General features: G+C 35.9%; 1 protein-coding gene and 1 pseudogene across 4 annotated transcripts; both read left to right on the top strand.

Annotated features, from left to right (window-relative positions):
* Positions 1-873: 873 nt before the first annotated feature.
* Positions 874-7,736, top strand: LOC142556109 (uncharacterized; annotated as a pseudogene).
* A 1,212-nt stretch (positions 7,737-8,948) lies between these two features.
* LOC142556108 (uncharacterized) lies at positions 8,949-13,571 on the top strand. 4 transcript variants are annotated; one of them, XM_075667372.1, is made up of 6 exons: positions 8,968-9,113; positions 10,484-10,723; positions 11,353-11,812; positions 12,120-12,233; positions 12,340-12,731; positions 13,037-13,571. In XM_075667372.1, exons 3-6 carry the CDS (start codon positions 11,363-11,365, stop codon positions 13,281-13,283), a joined length of 1,203 nt encoding a protein of 400 aa, XP_075523487.1. In that variant the 5' UTR covers positions 8,968-9,113; positions 10,484-10,723; positions 11,353-11,362; the 3' UTR covers positions 13,284-13,571. The 4 variants fall into 4 exon arrangements, with proteins under 4 accessions (XP_075523485.1, XP_075523487.1, XP_075523484.1 ...); XM_075667369.1 differs by lacking the exon at positions 10,484-10,723 and adding an exon at positions 9,216-9,297 and having other exon boundaries at positions 8,969-9,113; XM_075667370.1 differs by lacking the exon at positions 10,484-10,723 and having other exon boundaries at positions 8,949-9,113.
* The last annotated feature ends 1,263 nt before the right edge of the window (positions 13,572-14,834 follow it).

Genomic DNA, 14,834 nt, shown 5'->3' with positions numbered 1-14,834 from the left:
GAGCGAGGTGTCTCAGTTTGGGCCGAATGGAATATGAGACTTGAGTTACGCACCTCTGTGGGCCTCTATTTTAGGCCATGATTACAACATATGGGCCATTACCTGTTTTCGCAATCTCTCATCGGGCTTTTACTCATATTTGGATCACCCAACAGTTTATGGCATTATTTGTTTTTGAACCGTGCCAAATATCAAACCAATTACACATACTAGCAGTACACGGTATTCGACAAACATTTATTTTTAGTTAGAGTATTCTTAAAGAGTAAGACGATGTTATATGTCATTGTTCGTGAAACAAGTCAATTCTGTTCATATTTATCATCTGCGACTCAAATAAAATACAAATTTCATAAAATCGACAAGTAAAACTTTCCCACAAGATTTTTTGTAATTCTAAAACTAATTACGCAGATAACGAGTAGTGAAGTAAAAGTTGAATTGGAATGTGCTATGCTCTCGTAAAAATCCCATTTTCAATGGAAATGATAATTCCAAATCAATATGACACAATCTTCCCAGATTCATTTTTTTTTTGGTCGTGCGGGCTGCTATCATTTCAGGTATACATTAGTTAAACTATCAAATTTAACGAGTAAACTTCAAACCACGTAACACTTGGCAGGTTCTAAAAGAGCCTCCAACATATTATTTTGTTGATGGAAGATGGTGGCTTATCACGTGAGAATGTGTTTGAATTACAATGAATTATTTTTCTTGTGATTAAGAAATTATTTTCAAACTTGTTTTGATAAGTAAAAGCATCCAGAAAATATGTAGCACAAGGAAAATTTTACGCAAACAGATAACCCAGAAAATTTCCATAAATAGATTACATAAAAAAAAAAGAAAAAGAAAAAAAAAAGAGTTTAACGCAAGCAACAATCACAATTGTAAATGAAACCTCTGTGTCCCAAGTTAGGCACCTCCTCGCACCCCTACATGATCCGCAGGTAAGACAAGAAGCCTCCTTTCTTACACACACTCCCAGTATTCTTCCACACACACCACACGTAGAATCAGTGATCGTACTCGAAGGAAGAAAATGAATGCGACACCGTTAGTGATGAAGCCGAAAATCGAGCAGTGAAGCAGAGGAGGATGAAGAGCAAGAGAAGGAAGGAGCAGAGGAGGAACAAAATAGGAAAGAACAAGAAGAAGCACTGTTAGCCCTTATCCAACATCGCACCAAAGAAGTTGAGCATCTTCGTCAGCGCATCACGTATTACAAATCCCAGGTGGATCTTTTGTCTTTCTTGATCTTATGCTTTTCTAAAAATGTTAACTTTTTCTGACCTTTTAATTTCCTGGCTTTTTCATACGTTCTTTTTTCGTGTCTGTTCTTGATTACCTCTGCGCGTGGTGTATTGGGGAGCCAGAGTTTTTTTTGTAGTGTGATAGGTATCAGTAGTTTGATTAAACTCCGTGGAATCATCTACTCATGAATTTGATTGTTTTATGGAATTAATCAGTTCGTATGATAGACATCCCTTTGCACTAAGTGCCCTTTGTTTTTTTGGTAGTGGATTGCGTTTGGTTGGATGTGTATTTAATGCATGAATGACGACAGTATAATACAGTGCTTTATCGTAAAATGTTCCTTTTGCTCCTTGTTTTGTACAGTTAATACTACAGGCTAATATCTAAGATTCGTGGGTAATGAATTGGCGAGATCAATTTAGATAACTGGAAAACTTATTCTGGTTATGAGCTGAGCTTCATAGGAATTTTTTTTTGGGGGGAATACTCAGAATTGTGCAGTAAATGCTATTATGTAGTTTAGAGCAAAGAGAATAGAGATAAAATGATCTCTTTGATGAGATCCATAGTTATTGAAGGTGCACTGAGGATCGAATGGGTGGACAACCAAGGCATAAAGTAAGGTGCACAGCCTATTAAATAGGCGTGCTAAGGTTTCATATTTTATAATATAGGTGTATGAAAAGAAATAAGGTCGTATAACATATAAGAGGTGCTTGGCAAACCAATGAACATAAATAAAAAAAGTTATGATTCATGTGAAAATGAATATGAATGACTAGTATATTATATGCCCCCGGGTTTCAAAATCTTTTCACGTAAGCTAAGCTTAAATGCAGGTTTATCCCATAATCTTGTTATTCCCCTTCTCTATTGTGTGCCCTCTTCTCTTAATTTCTGATAAATATGCACGCTTATGGAGCAGCCTAAAGCATATACCGTGTCTTTGAAGCAAGGGGTAAGTTTACAGTTCTTTGCCACCTTTTTTCAGGAAGATATGCACATTATGGAATCCTGTAAGTATGGTAGCATCGTTACGTTTAATGGTATTTTATATAACCTAGTGTTTGGTTACAACATAATTTGAAAGGGATAGCATGCAACCACTTGGTCTCAATGCAACTTTCTTTTGGAAACTTCTGTGGGTTTAGATAATCCCATTGAAACTGTGGATTGAGTTGACTTTTGAAGTGATAATCAATGTCTTTACTATAAGTTTATAACTAGATTAATAAATTATGCATTGTTTTATGCAAATGTGACAGTTTGCATCTAGTTTCCTCCAAAGTGACATGATCTGTACTCTTTCTATCGATGGGATAATATGGACTGATGTACCTTGCGTTTTGTCTGCAGCTTGATGAAGCAGAAAAGAGGCTGGAGGATACACAAACTAAGTTGGCTCGTCATCGAGGGCAAGACATTTCAGTGGCTTCCGAAACATCTGGGAACATTTACTAAAGAGGTAAAAGGTGAAAGACCAACAAGTCTTGATCTCTCTCTCTGTTTTAATTTTTCTGGAGAAGTCATGTTTTTGTTAATGAAGTTTCTTTTTAAAAGCAGTCTCAATGCAAGCCACAGAATTTAGGTCGGGATACCATTAAGTCTTCCGGAGATAATCTTAATGTTTCACAAAAATCAGCTAGTGTTTCCCATCAAAATGGAGAATCTTCTCGAAGCCAAATCCAGTCCAAATCACAACTTTTGATTCGTTCTGCTGTGACCCCAAAGATGGAAGAATCTGGAAATAAAGCTACCGATGGTTCTGGATCGTTGCCTGGTACATCAGTATCAACTCATATTAATAGCACTGCAAAGCAAAAAGGAGACAAAGCTCGTAAATTGTCTTCAGTCCAAGAAACTATGCAATCCGAACCTAAGGGGAAAAAGGCAAAGCTTGGTATGATTCTGAAGAATTGTTTAGCTGCTACCTGAATTCCCATTTGTCCTTTTATGAATCTACAAATATTGTTTCAGCCTTAAATTGTAATTTTTTATTCAAAACTAATTTTACTTAAAGTCCATAATCACTACTTTTGAGGGCAAGAATGATTGTTACCTAAAGTTTGTGGATTCAAATGGCTTATTTGATAATGGACTAAGAAAGTAGTATTTTTATTATTTAATTTGTGTACTGATACAGTGGAAATTTGCATTTTATGAATGAAATTTTTTAGTCATGGAAAGCTTCGCATTTTTACATTATATGTTTGGTCAATAACTATTCCTGATCGTTCAATAACTATTCCCGATCGTTCTTTTTTTTAATGCAGAGGAGAAAGAACATAAAGATTTGATTCCATTAATAAGCAGCTGCTCTTCATCAAGCCCCATTCGATGCCAGACTGGTTGCCTTTTGTCGAGTCAACACAAAAGGAAACTGAGAAGTCTTGTTCTTTGTCCGACAAATGATCAATTATTTGTGACCAGGTGATTAGGTCTTTGACAATCTCTCACTGGAATAATCAGAAATAGAAGGGAGAACTTGGTTGGTTGCTTAAAGTTGTTATTGTTATGTGAGAAAGGAAAGAGTAAACAAATGATTTCATGTAGTTTGTTCCCTTATTGTGCATAATGACATTATCATATACTAGTTGCATAGCTCAGGCAAATTAATGTAGATTATTGATTCAGTTTATTGTTGCTATAATCTTAGTGTAAATCCTATTTCAAACTGTTGCCACTTGATTCTTCTTAGTGAATTGTTTTATTTTATTTTTTCTTGGTTTAATAATTGTGAAGCTTGAGTCTTCGTGATTTTCTTCATGATTGTAACAGGGTCCACAACCCTTGCTCCTTGTCCCCTTTTGACCCCTCAAAATGAAACTAGTATGAAACCAAAAGAAAGATATAATTATATTGGCAGGCATAGTGGTGACTTGTATCTCAACAATGCTTTGTATGTTATGGCATTTTGACTTAGCATCCTTTTGACTTGTTGAGAGATTATATATATTCAGGTTATCTAGTATTATATTAACCTACTTTATTTGTCTCACTGAAGGAACGATTTTCTTTGTTTTTCTTAATCTTGAACGTGCTCAGTTTCAAAATTTTAGAATGGAAAATCGTTTCATGAAATTCTGATTACGTGCTTCTATCGTGAATGGTCATCATAATATGCAATTAAGATTGTCCCTTGACTCTTGAGTCTTGCTTTACCTGCCAAAGTTTGTACTTGGTTTATTTCAACCTCACGACTTGCACTTCTCTTTGAATCAAGAATTATCATAGAACTTACAATGTATTGGTCAATATTATGAAATTTGACATGGTCATCTTCTTCAACCCTCTTGTTATGATTGGTTATTCTATCCTTGGCGAGTTCAATAAATGGCATTGATATGACTTAGTCCTTTTTTAATTGTGTGTAATTTATTGATTATAACCCCTTTATAATATCCATGAATCGTATGCAGTGCATTGGATGGATTGGTCAACCTTTGGCAAATACAGGGGAGATGGTATGTATTACAGTTGTGTCAATATCATTTGGCTTTATCGATTTGTTCCAGTTTTTTTTGGAGAGTTGCTTGCCTTTATATTACCTTGGATGCCATTTAGTAATGGCTTTGGTTGTTTACTTCTATTACATAAAATTGCAGCTCCAGTGCCAATCTTTTAAGTACTACTGAATGTCAATCTAACAAGCAGAGGAGATGGCCTGAAGATATAGCTTGGCATCCACAGGGAAACAAACTTTTTTCGGTTTATGCTGCAGATGGTGGAGATTCCCAGATATCAATTTTGAACCTGAATAAAGGAAGAGAGGTAATATTCCTTGCATCAGTATGCAGTATCATTCTTCACATGAATTTCTTGCTGTTGGTGTGTTTTAGGACAGAACTTGGTCGCTTATCTGAGCAATTGGCTTGTGCATTAGCATTAATATTTGCTTATCATATGCTCTGGAAGTTCTGTCTCGCTGATTCTGGATCAAAATAGTTCAAGTGACAAAATACCATGCAGATTATGTGAACAAGGGATAAATGCAATTTGATGGGAGAATGGAGAAATCTCTCAAAATCTTTGAAGCTTTTTTTGATTCTCCCTCAGCAAACATGGTCATTGGCCCAAAACCTTTCAAATTAGAGCTGGGTGTTACTGTGCTGAATTTTTCACGAACAAAATTACATCAGATCCTGCATAAATCTGCCCACTCATCTGTGTAAATCCAATTTTGGAATGATTTGCTAATTCTAACATCATAGCTTTAAGATTAGTAGAACATTTGGGAAAAGTGGGGTGAAAAATGAGACAACGCACTTGCTCTACTGACATGATCATTATGATGAAGTGGAAAAATGGTTGACAGCATTATGCCTGTTGGAACCTTAGGTTTGAGTGAGGATAACTTTTATAAAATTTGATCTTGATTTTAAAATTTATGTTGGCATTTGGTGTATTCATTATGATAAACAGAAACCAAAGCATGAATTTGTGGAAGGAAGCTTGGTTTGAAGTGGTTTGTGTCCATTAGGCCTTGTGGGAATGGGAAACCAAACTATTTGTATCTATCACTACAGTGGTGCTTTACATGCATTCCTTTATTATCATCACTTTCTTATCTGTCATATAAGTACCTTTTACCTTCATATGAACATCCATGTTGCATTTAATTAAATAGGTGATGACAAAGAACAATTTGTAAAGTGCTTTTTATTTAAAAAATTAAAACTCTGACAGCCAACTCATTCTAGTAACACCTCATCTTCTTTGGTACTTTCACAGGGAACACGCGTCAGCTTTCTTGAAGACAAGCCTCATATTAAAGGCATTATCAACAGCATAATCTTCATGCCATCGGATGAAACACGGTTTGTTACTGGTGGTAGTGACCATGCTGTGGTCCTTTGGACTGAGCAAGATACTGGAGGAGGCTCATGGAAACCTAAATCATTACACAGAAACATTCATTCCTCTGCTGTAATGGGGGTTGCTGGAATGCGGCATAAGAACATGGTGATGTCTGTTGGTGCTGATAAACGGATAATTGGATTTGATGTGATGAGTGGGAGAACAGATTACAAACATCAAATTGATAGCAAATGCATGAGTATTCTAACTAATCCTTCTGACTTCAACCTCTTTATGGTTCAGACTGGGTAAGTTTTTCACTGCAATTTTTATTTCAGCAATTATTTCTTTGCATTACCTTTTTGGAATATATAATCATTTATATCATTGCCTCCCTAACGTTTAGTTTATTATTTTCACCTCTTGCGTTTTTTTGGTTAAATTCTGCCAATCTGTGATCTGTGTTCCTATTAATTAGATATCTTATGGTAGCATATGTTGCGAAGATTTGTTTTATCTCCAGTTAGCTGCCATGGTCCCAAAATCTTTGAAAGTGGATGCTATATTTTGTACAAAATTCATTATCCTGTTCGTTTTTTGCCCCCATTCGGAGTAGGAATGGTCTCCTAGATTTGTGTTGGAGAAATAATTGTTTCTATGATTCTAAGGTAAACCTGCGGTGTAGAGAGCCTGTTAATATATAAAAAATTATAGCTGATGACAATAATGAAATTCAAAAATTTTAAGAGTTCATTAGCCAAAGCATTATGTTATACCTACTAGAACAGTTGTAGATTAAGTAACTATGCCCGTACATCTATAATATGCAATTTCATTCAATGAATTCTACATCAGTAGTGCATTTTATTCTGTACGATGGCGCATTTGTTTGGAATAAGTTTCGGATTCCATTTACGCGTACTATAATCCTTTGTGCTGAACTGAAAATGTGTTGTCTTCGCAGGACCCCAGAGAGGCAGCTTAAACTGTTTGATCTTAGGATAAGGCAAACAGAGATTCACGCTTTTGGGTGGAAACAAGAGAATAGCGACTCACAATCGGCCCTTATAAACCAGTCGTGGTCTCCTGATGGTCTGTACATAGCGTCTGGATCGGCAGATCCCACTATTCACATCTTTGACATAAGATACAAAAGCCACAGACCTTCTCAATCAATACGAGCTCATCAGAAACGAGTATTTAAAGCTGTGTGGCATCACGCTCACCCGCTTCTCATCTCGATTTCTTCTGACTTAAACATCGGATTTCACAAAATCTTGTAAGATTTTAAGAAAAGGGCAGGCATCAAAACTTGATTTCTTTTGCTAATCACATCTCCAGGATCGGGGGAAGTTTTGTCTTGATGAGAAACCATGTTTGCTAATGCCCAACGCCGAGATGGTCAACAGGATTTATTCTGCAGTTATCATGAGGCATTGGGATACTTGTTACTGATGTTGCATCCTAGTCAGGAAATTCAACAACGCGAGGGACGGGAGTTGATCCCATCAAATAAAACATTTTCAAATTTTATATGTTATATTTATACCATTTATGAAGCAAAACAAGTTTTGAATACACTATTAGCGTACAAATTTTCAAGTGTAATACACCAGAATTGAACATCGTGTGATTCTTTCAAGGATGATAAATAAAAAACACCTTCAATTCACTCAGGCTAGGTTCAGAGTTCTTTTTTTTAGTGGGAAATATTAGCATTTTTCTCATCCTCGAAGAGGAAAGAGTAAGTATTTAAACAAAGTGTTTAAGTTGTTGGAATCAATTGATATGAAGTCTTAAGTTTGAGATCATATTTTGAAGAGGATACAACCCGATGACGACGTTCAGTTAGATGGACATGACTATTTGGTCTCGAGCATCTAGTGCAGAAAGCCCTTGTAGTAGTCCGTCTTTCCTCCGGCCGGATGTTATAGTCAATTTCAGTATTGGTTCTATTTTTCTAACGGAGAGAGCTACAAAAGTGGCTCGTATTACGAGTCTGAACGAATAAAATGCACAATATATCTTATTTATACGATTTATACGGAACGAGAACCGATAAAATAGTTTAATGATGCGATCCGGGTGAAATGAGTGAGTAGGGTCGGTGATCCACCGGATCTGCTATCAAAATGATGAAGGAAATAAGAGCAATGTAGATATCTGAACCAGAAGCTTCTTCCCCGGGCGGAGAGGATTTTCTGCACTCAAGAAGGTAACCACGTGAATGGGCGCCGGAGGGGTGTTCGGCGTGGCCACTCCGATGCTTAGGTCAGTGAATGATTCAAGCCAAGAACCAATGTAACCAAGTGATGGTTGTGATATTGGTGTGTATGAATGAATGTAAATGTAAAGAGAGAACCTGGTATTTATAGTAGGAGAAGTAATGATGACCTCGTTTTCCGTACTACCTACTAGTTATAGTAGGACGGCTGAGCACACCCTATGTTCTGACATGTCAAATCATATACTAGTCACATCCTGGCTGTCTGATTCCGTCAACCACTTGGATCGATGTCAGAGATGAGACAGTCGTCCACATCCTATTATGCTAGTATACTCGAGTACGGTGCTCATATCGAGGTGGCCCGGGTAGAAAGTTCCCGGGAGTTTGAACGAGAACCCGGGCATCCGGTAGCCCGGGGAGGAGACGTCCCAGGCATTCACCCGCCCGGCTCCTGATGAACTTTTCCTGCCGACTTGTCCTGATTCTGGCCATCCATCCAATATCCTGGATCGTCCATGCCTCGGACACAAGAATCGTCCATGACTCGGGCACAATCCAGACTATCCCTAGAGTATCATCATTTAACAAACACATTTTTTTAAAAAAATTATTATAATGAGTACAGATTATATATTTTATTTTTTTCTTAAATTTATTTTCGATATTATCGCAGGCGTCCACTAGTTTTCATAAAGTTCACTACATATCCTGTACTCGGGACCAAAAAAGGGCTTGAAGAAATCTGAGAACACACTTCAGTGTTACCGACCGTCCGGTTGATTTCAGTTCCGCCACCAGGAAACTAGATTTCTACCGAAATTTTTCACAGGTAACGATGAAATTTCACATGAATTGTTCTATAATCCTATTATTCTAGGTAAAACTTCTCGGTCGCTTTCTAATTGTTGGACGAAGGGGGGGTTATACGTAGTTGTGAATGTGTGGATACCCTCACGAATCTTGTACCTTGTTTTCGGCTGTTGTATTTGTGATTTCTGGATGAATATGTCAAGGTTAGTGCTCGTTTCGCTTGTGCCGTTATCTGTTTTTACTAGTTTCATGTTTTTTGAATCGATGCCGAGCGGTTCTGCTTGAGATAAAGCGTGTTGGTCTCTCGTTTGGCTTGTTTTATGTAATGTGTTGTGATATCCTTTTCCATCATAATTCAAAACCTTTTCCATTTCAGTCCCAAAAACAGTAATAACAATTGTAATAACCATTTCTAGTTACTTGATTTTCTATCAACTTTCCAATCAATGTGGTCGGTCTTGGTCTTGTTCATCTCTAGTACGTTTCAGTTAGGTCTGGGTATATTCCCTTCTATCTTCTCTGTTATCAGAATAAATCCAGCTGCCATTGGCATGCTTGGGAGTAACATTAATTGTTCAGTCATAATTTAAGCTCGGTTTAGTGTTTAAACGATCTTGGTAAATTTTAATAATGAAATTAGCTATTTCAATATTTATTTTAAGTAAATTATAAAGGACCGACTATGTAAAGAGGCTGCAGCCAGGCAGGTAGGCAATTGATCTGAATATTAAATGAAAAACTGAAGGACAAGGAAACTTTCCCCTCAAAGAAAGTAACAAATTCAAAACCCTGTTATGTGATATGGGGGCAGGGGATAAGATATATTTTGAGTTTCAAATGACTTTAAGCCGAATACTTGGAATAGAAACCTTTAATTTGGTCAGAGAAATCGATGATTGAGATGTTAATCACATATAAGATTAAATGAAATCAAGTATAATAGGAATTTCGATAATTTCTTGATCCAGTAGATAACATTGAAATATTTTGGAATAGTTTTTGACTAATGTTTGCTGCTAATCTCTCATCGGATGAAAGCTGATGAAATAATGCAGAGCAGTGGGGGATAATCGAGGAGTTTGAAATGGAACAGAGTATGATCATGGCTTGTTGTGGTGTTATCGGCACCACATGTAATTGATGAATGGATACCTCGGAATAGTGTGTTAACAAAGGAAATGGTTCATTTTAGATGATTGAGGAAATTGTATCTTGGTAGGATCTAAAATTGTTCAAGTGTTTAAACCAGAACCATTTTATGAATTGGACCAGACTTACACAAGGCGCCACTTTTGGTTTCACAAAGTTACTTCATCAAGTCTGTTTTTTTTATTACGCTGTTGATCAGCGTATGTTTATTTAAACAGTTTTACTGACCTTAAATCGTAGATGGAGTTGAAGACGTGAAGCTCTACTCAGAGTATTGTATAAGTTACTTCCCTTTTGTCGCTGCGTCATAATTAAATGGTTAGATGTTAACGTAATGTGAATCTTAGGAATTTGTGCTGAGCTCAAGCTTCACGAGTTCATTTAAGATTTATTTTTCCACCTTATCAAGAATTTAACTGACTTCACAAAGCATAGCATGGACACTTTTTCAAATGCCTTCTACATATAGTTTTTCACGAGGTTTGGGTTCCTAATTCTCAAATGTCTTCTATTGTGCCTCGTTGTCTTTGCAACCTTAAAGCGTGGGACGAGGTTGTATGTAGAATTAGCACAACATATCAGAATAAGATGTTTTGAAAATAGTGTTGTTGTCATTGAAAATGATTCTGAGGTTTTAATTATCACTCAAATGGGTAAACCGAGACCATTTAATTTTAGAATGGCCATTGTGAGATTTGGAAAGATATCTTTATTTTTTATTCTCTGAATTGCCTGTTAGCACATTTTTCTTGATGTTGTACCCAAAACAAAGAAATAAAAAAGGACAGAGATCAATATCATTTTTTAACAAACAATGTTACTAACATTGTAAATTGTTTAAGCATCTTGGAGATTTTCCTGTTAGGTGAAGTCGAACCTCGTTGAATAAGCTTTTTTTATTACCTTTGAGGTAATATAAGTTTCTTAATTTCTGACACTGTCAACTGCTCCTTAGGATGTGACGAGGTAATATAAGTTTCTTAGTTTCTGACACTGTCAACTGCTCCTTAGGATGTGACATCAGTATTTGGTGTTGCACATTTTTGACACCTGGGATTTGATTTCCTTTTTGTTTCCATCCATTTAAGATGTTTCTTTTTCCACTGTAGCTCTTTGCTTATGGCCAGGGGAAGAGGCAAGAAGTCTAAAAGAAATGGCAAAAATATTGGCCAACCAAGTGCTAAAATAAAAAAATTGAAAGTTCAGAAGATCAAGCCTACGGATAGTATTGTTCCCATCGCTGCCCAACTTACCAATCCTGAAGAAGCAACTTCTTCCAACTACGTTTTTGACAGAAATGGTGGTGTATTACTGGGCAAAGAGAAAATACAAGAAAGACTCTCTGGTTTTATATTCATGTGTAGTTCGAGTACAAAGTCAGATTGTTACCAGTACCGTGTTTTTGGACTTCCTATGGGAAAAATGACTGCGGTGGAGAAGATAAAGCCTGGAGCAAAGCTTTTTTTGTTTGATTTTGAATTAAAGCTTCTATACGGCATATACGAGGCTACCTCCACTGGTCAACTGAATATAGAACCGGCTGCTTTTGGAGGAAAATTTCCTGTGCAGGTACTTTGTTTAATTGTTCTTTGCATGTCCAAAGTGACAAGACATCGATTTACAGTCTTATCTCAGGGAAGTCGAAATACTAAGGTACCTCTAGTTTCTTTTTGAACTTTAGTCTCAAGCTAGCTATCCTCTTTGTAATTTGGCGGTACAATTTATAATTATAAAATCACGAAGGAGGCCAATATATGCACCAATTTTTAAACAGTAACTTCTTTTTTTAAGTCAACAGTAGCTGTTCTTTGGTACAGACTGACGAGGTAGATTTTTTTCTTGTGAGGTGAGGTTCTTCTTCTCTCCTTTCTTTCAGGTGAAGTTTAGAATTTTCAAGGAGTGTCTTCCCCTTCCTGAGAGTTCTCTCAGACATGTAATAAGGGAGAACTATAGGGGTTCAAAATTTAACCAAGAACTCAATGGACAGCAAGTAAGACTGTGTGTAACTAACAGTGATTTCCTTATCTTATGCACTCTAGGATAGTATTTGTATGAAATGGTTGTAACTTGGTAAAGAGACTTTATTTCCACTTCAGGTTAGCAATTTGTTGTCATCATTTCACCCTCTTTCTACGTCATCATCTCAACTTGCTCCGCAAACCTTGTCAAACAAGCCCCTATCACTGGCAATGCCTCGTGGAGTTCCTGAAGATCAGTTTGAGTACACATCTCAGTTGCCAGCTTTGGAGAATCGATATTTCACTGGAATGCAATATGGCCATGCTCCACAACTTGTGCGGTCTCAAATTGTCCCGAATGTGTCTTTTCCACAGCATGTAGGCCAAAGAACAGCAGCATATGTCAGTCACGTACAAGCAAATTCAGATCATCGAGGCTTGCCGGTTTCCAGCAATTATTATGTCGCCAATGCTCATCAACCATATATTCCTGAAGGCTTAACCCATCAGTATGAGGATCCATATTCAAGGTATATCTTTCCTAACTTTTGATGTTCTTGAAAGGCGGTTAGAGTTTCTAGTCAACCTTTTGAAAAAAATTAAGTTTTGGCCATTGATTGTTACAATTAGTGTTGATTGATTTGTTTGGGATTTTTTTATTTAAATTAGCGTGTGTGAGTTTGTGTTCTTCCGTAAAACACGAGTTTCTTCTGTTTATATTTTGGCATGAATTTATGAGAATACAAAGTAACTAGTGATGAGAATATCTTGGAGCAACAATCGAGTACGAAGTTACATGAAAAACATCTTGCTGATTTTGAGCTGCTACTTGCAGATATCGGACCATGCCAGAGACCGCTCATCATGTTCAAGGAAGTGGGATTTCACATGATCAAGGCACCAGTTTGGGAAGGGAGCATCATCAATCATCTTTGCAGTGTCGAGTACCATATCAAGGCAGTGCTCAATCCTCGTATGTCTCAACCCTAGTGCAACCACAATTAAGCGCGCCTGTTACACTCCAAGGAAGTTCTTCCCTCTCTTCCAATTACTATACTGGACCAAGATGGACGAGCCGATAATCCTACTACATCTTTAGATGAAACATTGTTCAATGTCCTTTTTGCCGCACTGACTAGTACACATTAAATAATATTCTGGGTGTGTCAACTATTTAACGATCGTGTGGTCCTATATTTTAAATCTATGTTAATCCCATGTATGTCGACACGATCTAATATTGTAGGTGTATGACACTTGATAGGAGATGATGCCCGTGCGAAGAAATTCACAAATGGGGCTTTATGGGCTTTTGTTTCCTAAATCCAGAGTCAACTCCGAGACTGAGGAAGTTATCCTCGTTGATTCTAGCATCTGTTTACAATTACAAACATGACGCGAATTTGCAAATTAAATTTTATTTAAATAGCATGTGCAGTATGGTTAGTTATACATCGACAATTATATAACTTTTTTACATATAAAAAAGACCATATATTTTGTGTGTGTATACAACAAATGCTGTTATGGCAAAATATACAGTATTTTTCATGTATACGAAATATTTATGTAAAATAGTAACATTTCTAACGGTTTCATTTAATTTATTTGAATATTTTGTGTTTTAAAATTTTCAAATAATTTGTTTGTTTGTTTGATGTTTTGATCTTGTAGGAGTAATCGAGGTAATCGATTTTGTGTTCGGACGAGATTTTTTTTTTTAAATAAATAAATAAAACTTGATAAAACCTTAGCAACTCATGTAAAGTGTTGGATTGTGCATATCATACGATTAATCTATTGCAATTTATTTGATTAATATAATTTGTATATTATTGTACTAGCTCGAGTATTTATCAAATTTGCATCGAATCATAGTGTTCTAGGGTTTATATGTCATTGAAAAAAAATAAAAAACATGTTTCTTGTTAGATAATAGTCTCATATTTTTTTATTCATAAGATGAGTCGATATATTCAATATCAAATGTAATATTTTTGATTTTTTTTTTTATGAATGAAATGGAGTAAGAAATCAATAGTATGAAATTGTATTGAATCTCGAATTTTGTTGGAAACAAAATATATGCGTATTTTTAATATAAAGAAAGATTCACGCAAAACCTAGCTTCATTATTGCCTAATTATAGACATTTCTTTATTTAATTAATTTTGAATAATGAATTTAGTGGTTGACCCCTTGACCTGGTCGACCACGATCATGACATGGGAAGAGTTGGATTCAAACATCTCACTTTTCATTTCGGATGAGCCTTTCAGCCAATCACGTTAAACGGAACATGTTTTCGAATGACCTTTCCGAATTTGGCATTTAAAGGGTCAGTTTTTTAAAAAGTCTTTATCGTGTTCTTAATTTTAAAAAAATTAATGAGTATTTTGTTATCTAAACTTAGTCGGTTATTGTTTTTAAAAAGTGAACTTCTATAATGTATTTTAAACACACTTGATTATCATTACAAATCACTTAGTTATTTTTGGAATTTACTAAGTAAGTTGTGATAACTTTAATTGGATAAAGAAAAAGGGTGTCCATACGTTAAAATGAATCTAAGTAGTTACTTATTATCCGAAAAATAATTTAAAAACTACTATAAAAAATAAAATAAAATAATT

This window comes from Primulina tabacum, chromosome 9 (assembly GCF_025594145.1).
Source record: "Primulina tabacum isolate GXHZ01 chromosome 9, ASM2559414v2, whole genome shotgun sequence".
In the NCBI taxonomy this organism is placed as follows: Eukaryota; Viridiplantae; Streptophyta; class Magnoliopsida; order Lamiales; family Gesneriaceae; genus Primulina; species Primulina tabacum.
The sequence above is the reverse complement of the archived record's forward strand: the minus strand, read 5'-3'. Positions and strand labels throughout refer to the sequence as shown.

Coding starts and splice junctions, on each gene's coding strand:
- LOC142556108 (XM_075667369.1), top strand. Junction 12,234..12,339: donor AAGAACTCAATGGACAGCAA/GTAAGACTGTGT, acceptor TTTCCACTTCAG/GTTAGCAATTTGTTGTCATC. Junction 12,732..13,036: donor TATGAGGATCCATATTCAAG/GTATATCTTTCC, acceptor TGCTACTTGCAG/ATATCGGACCATGCCAGAGA.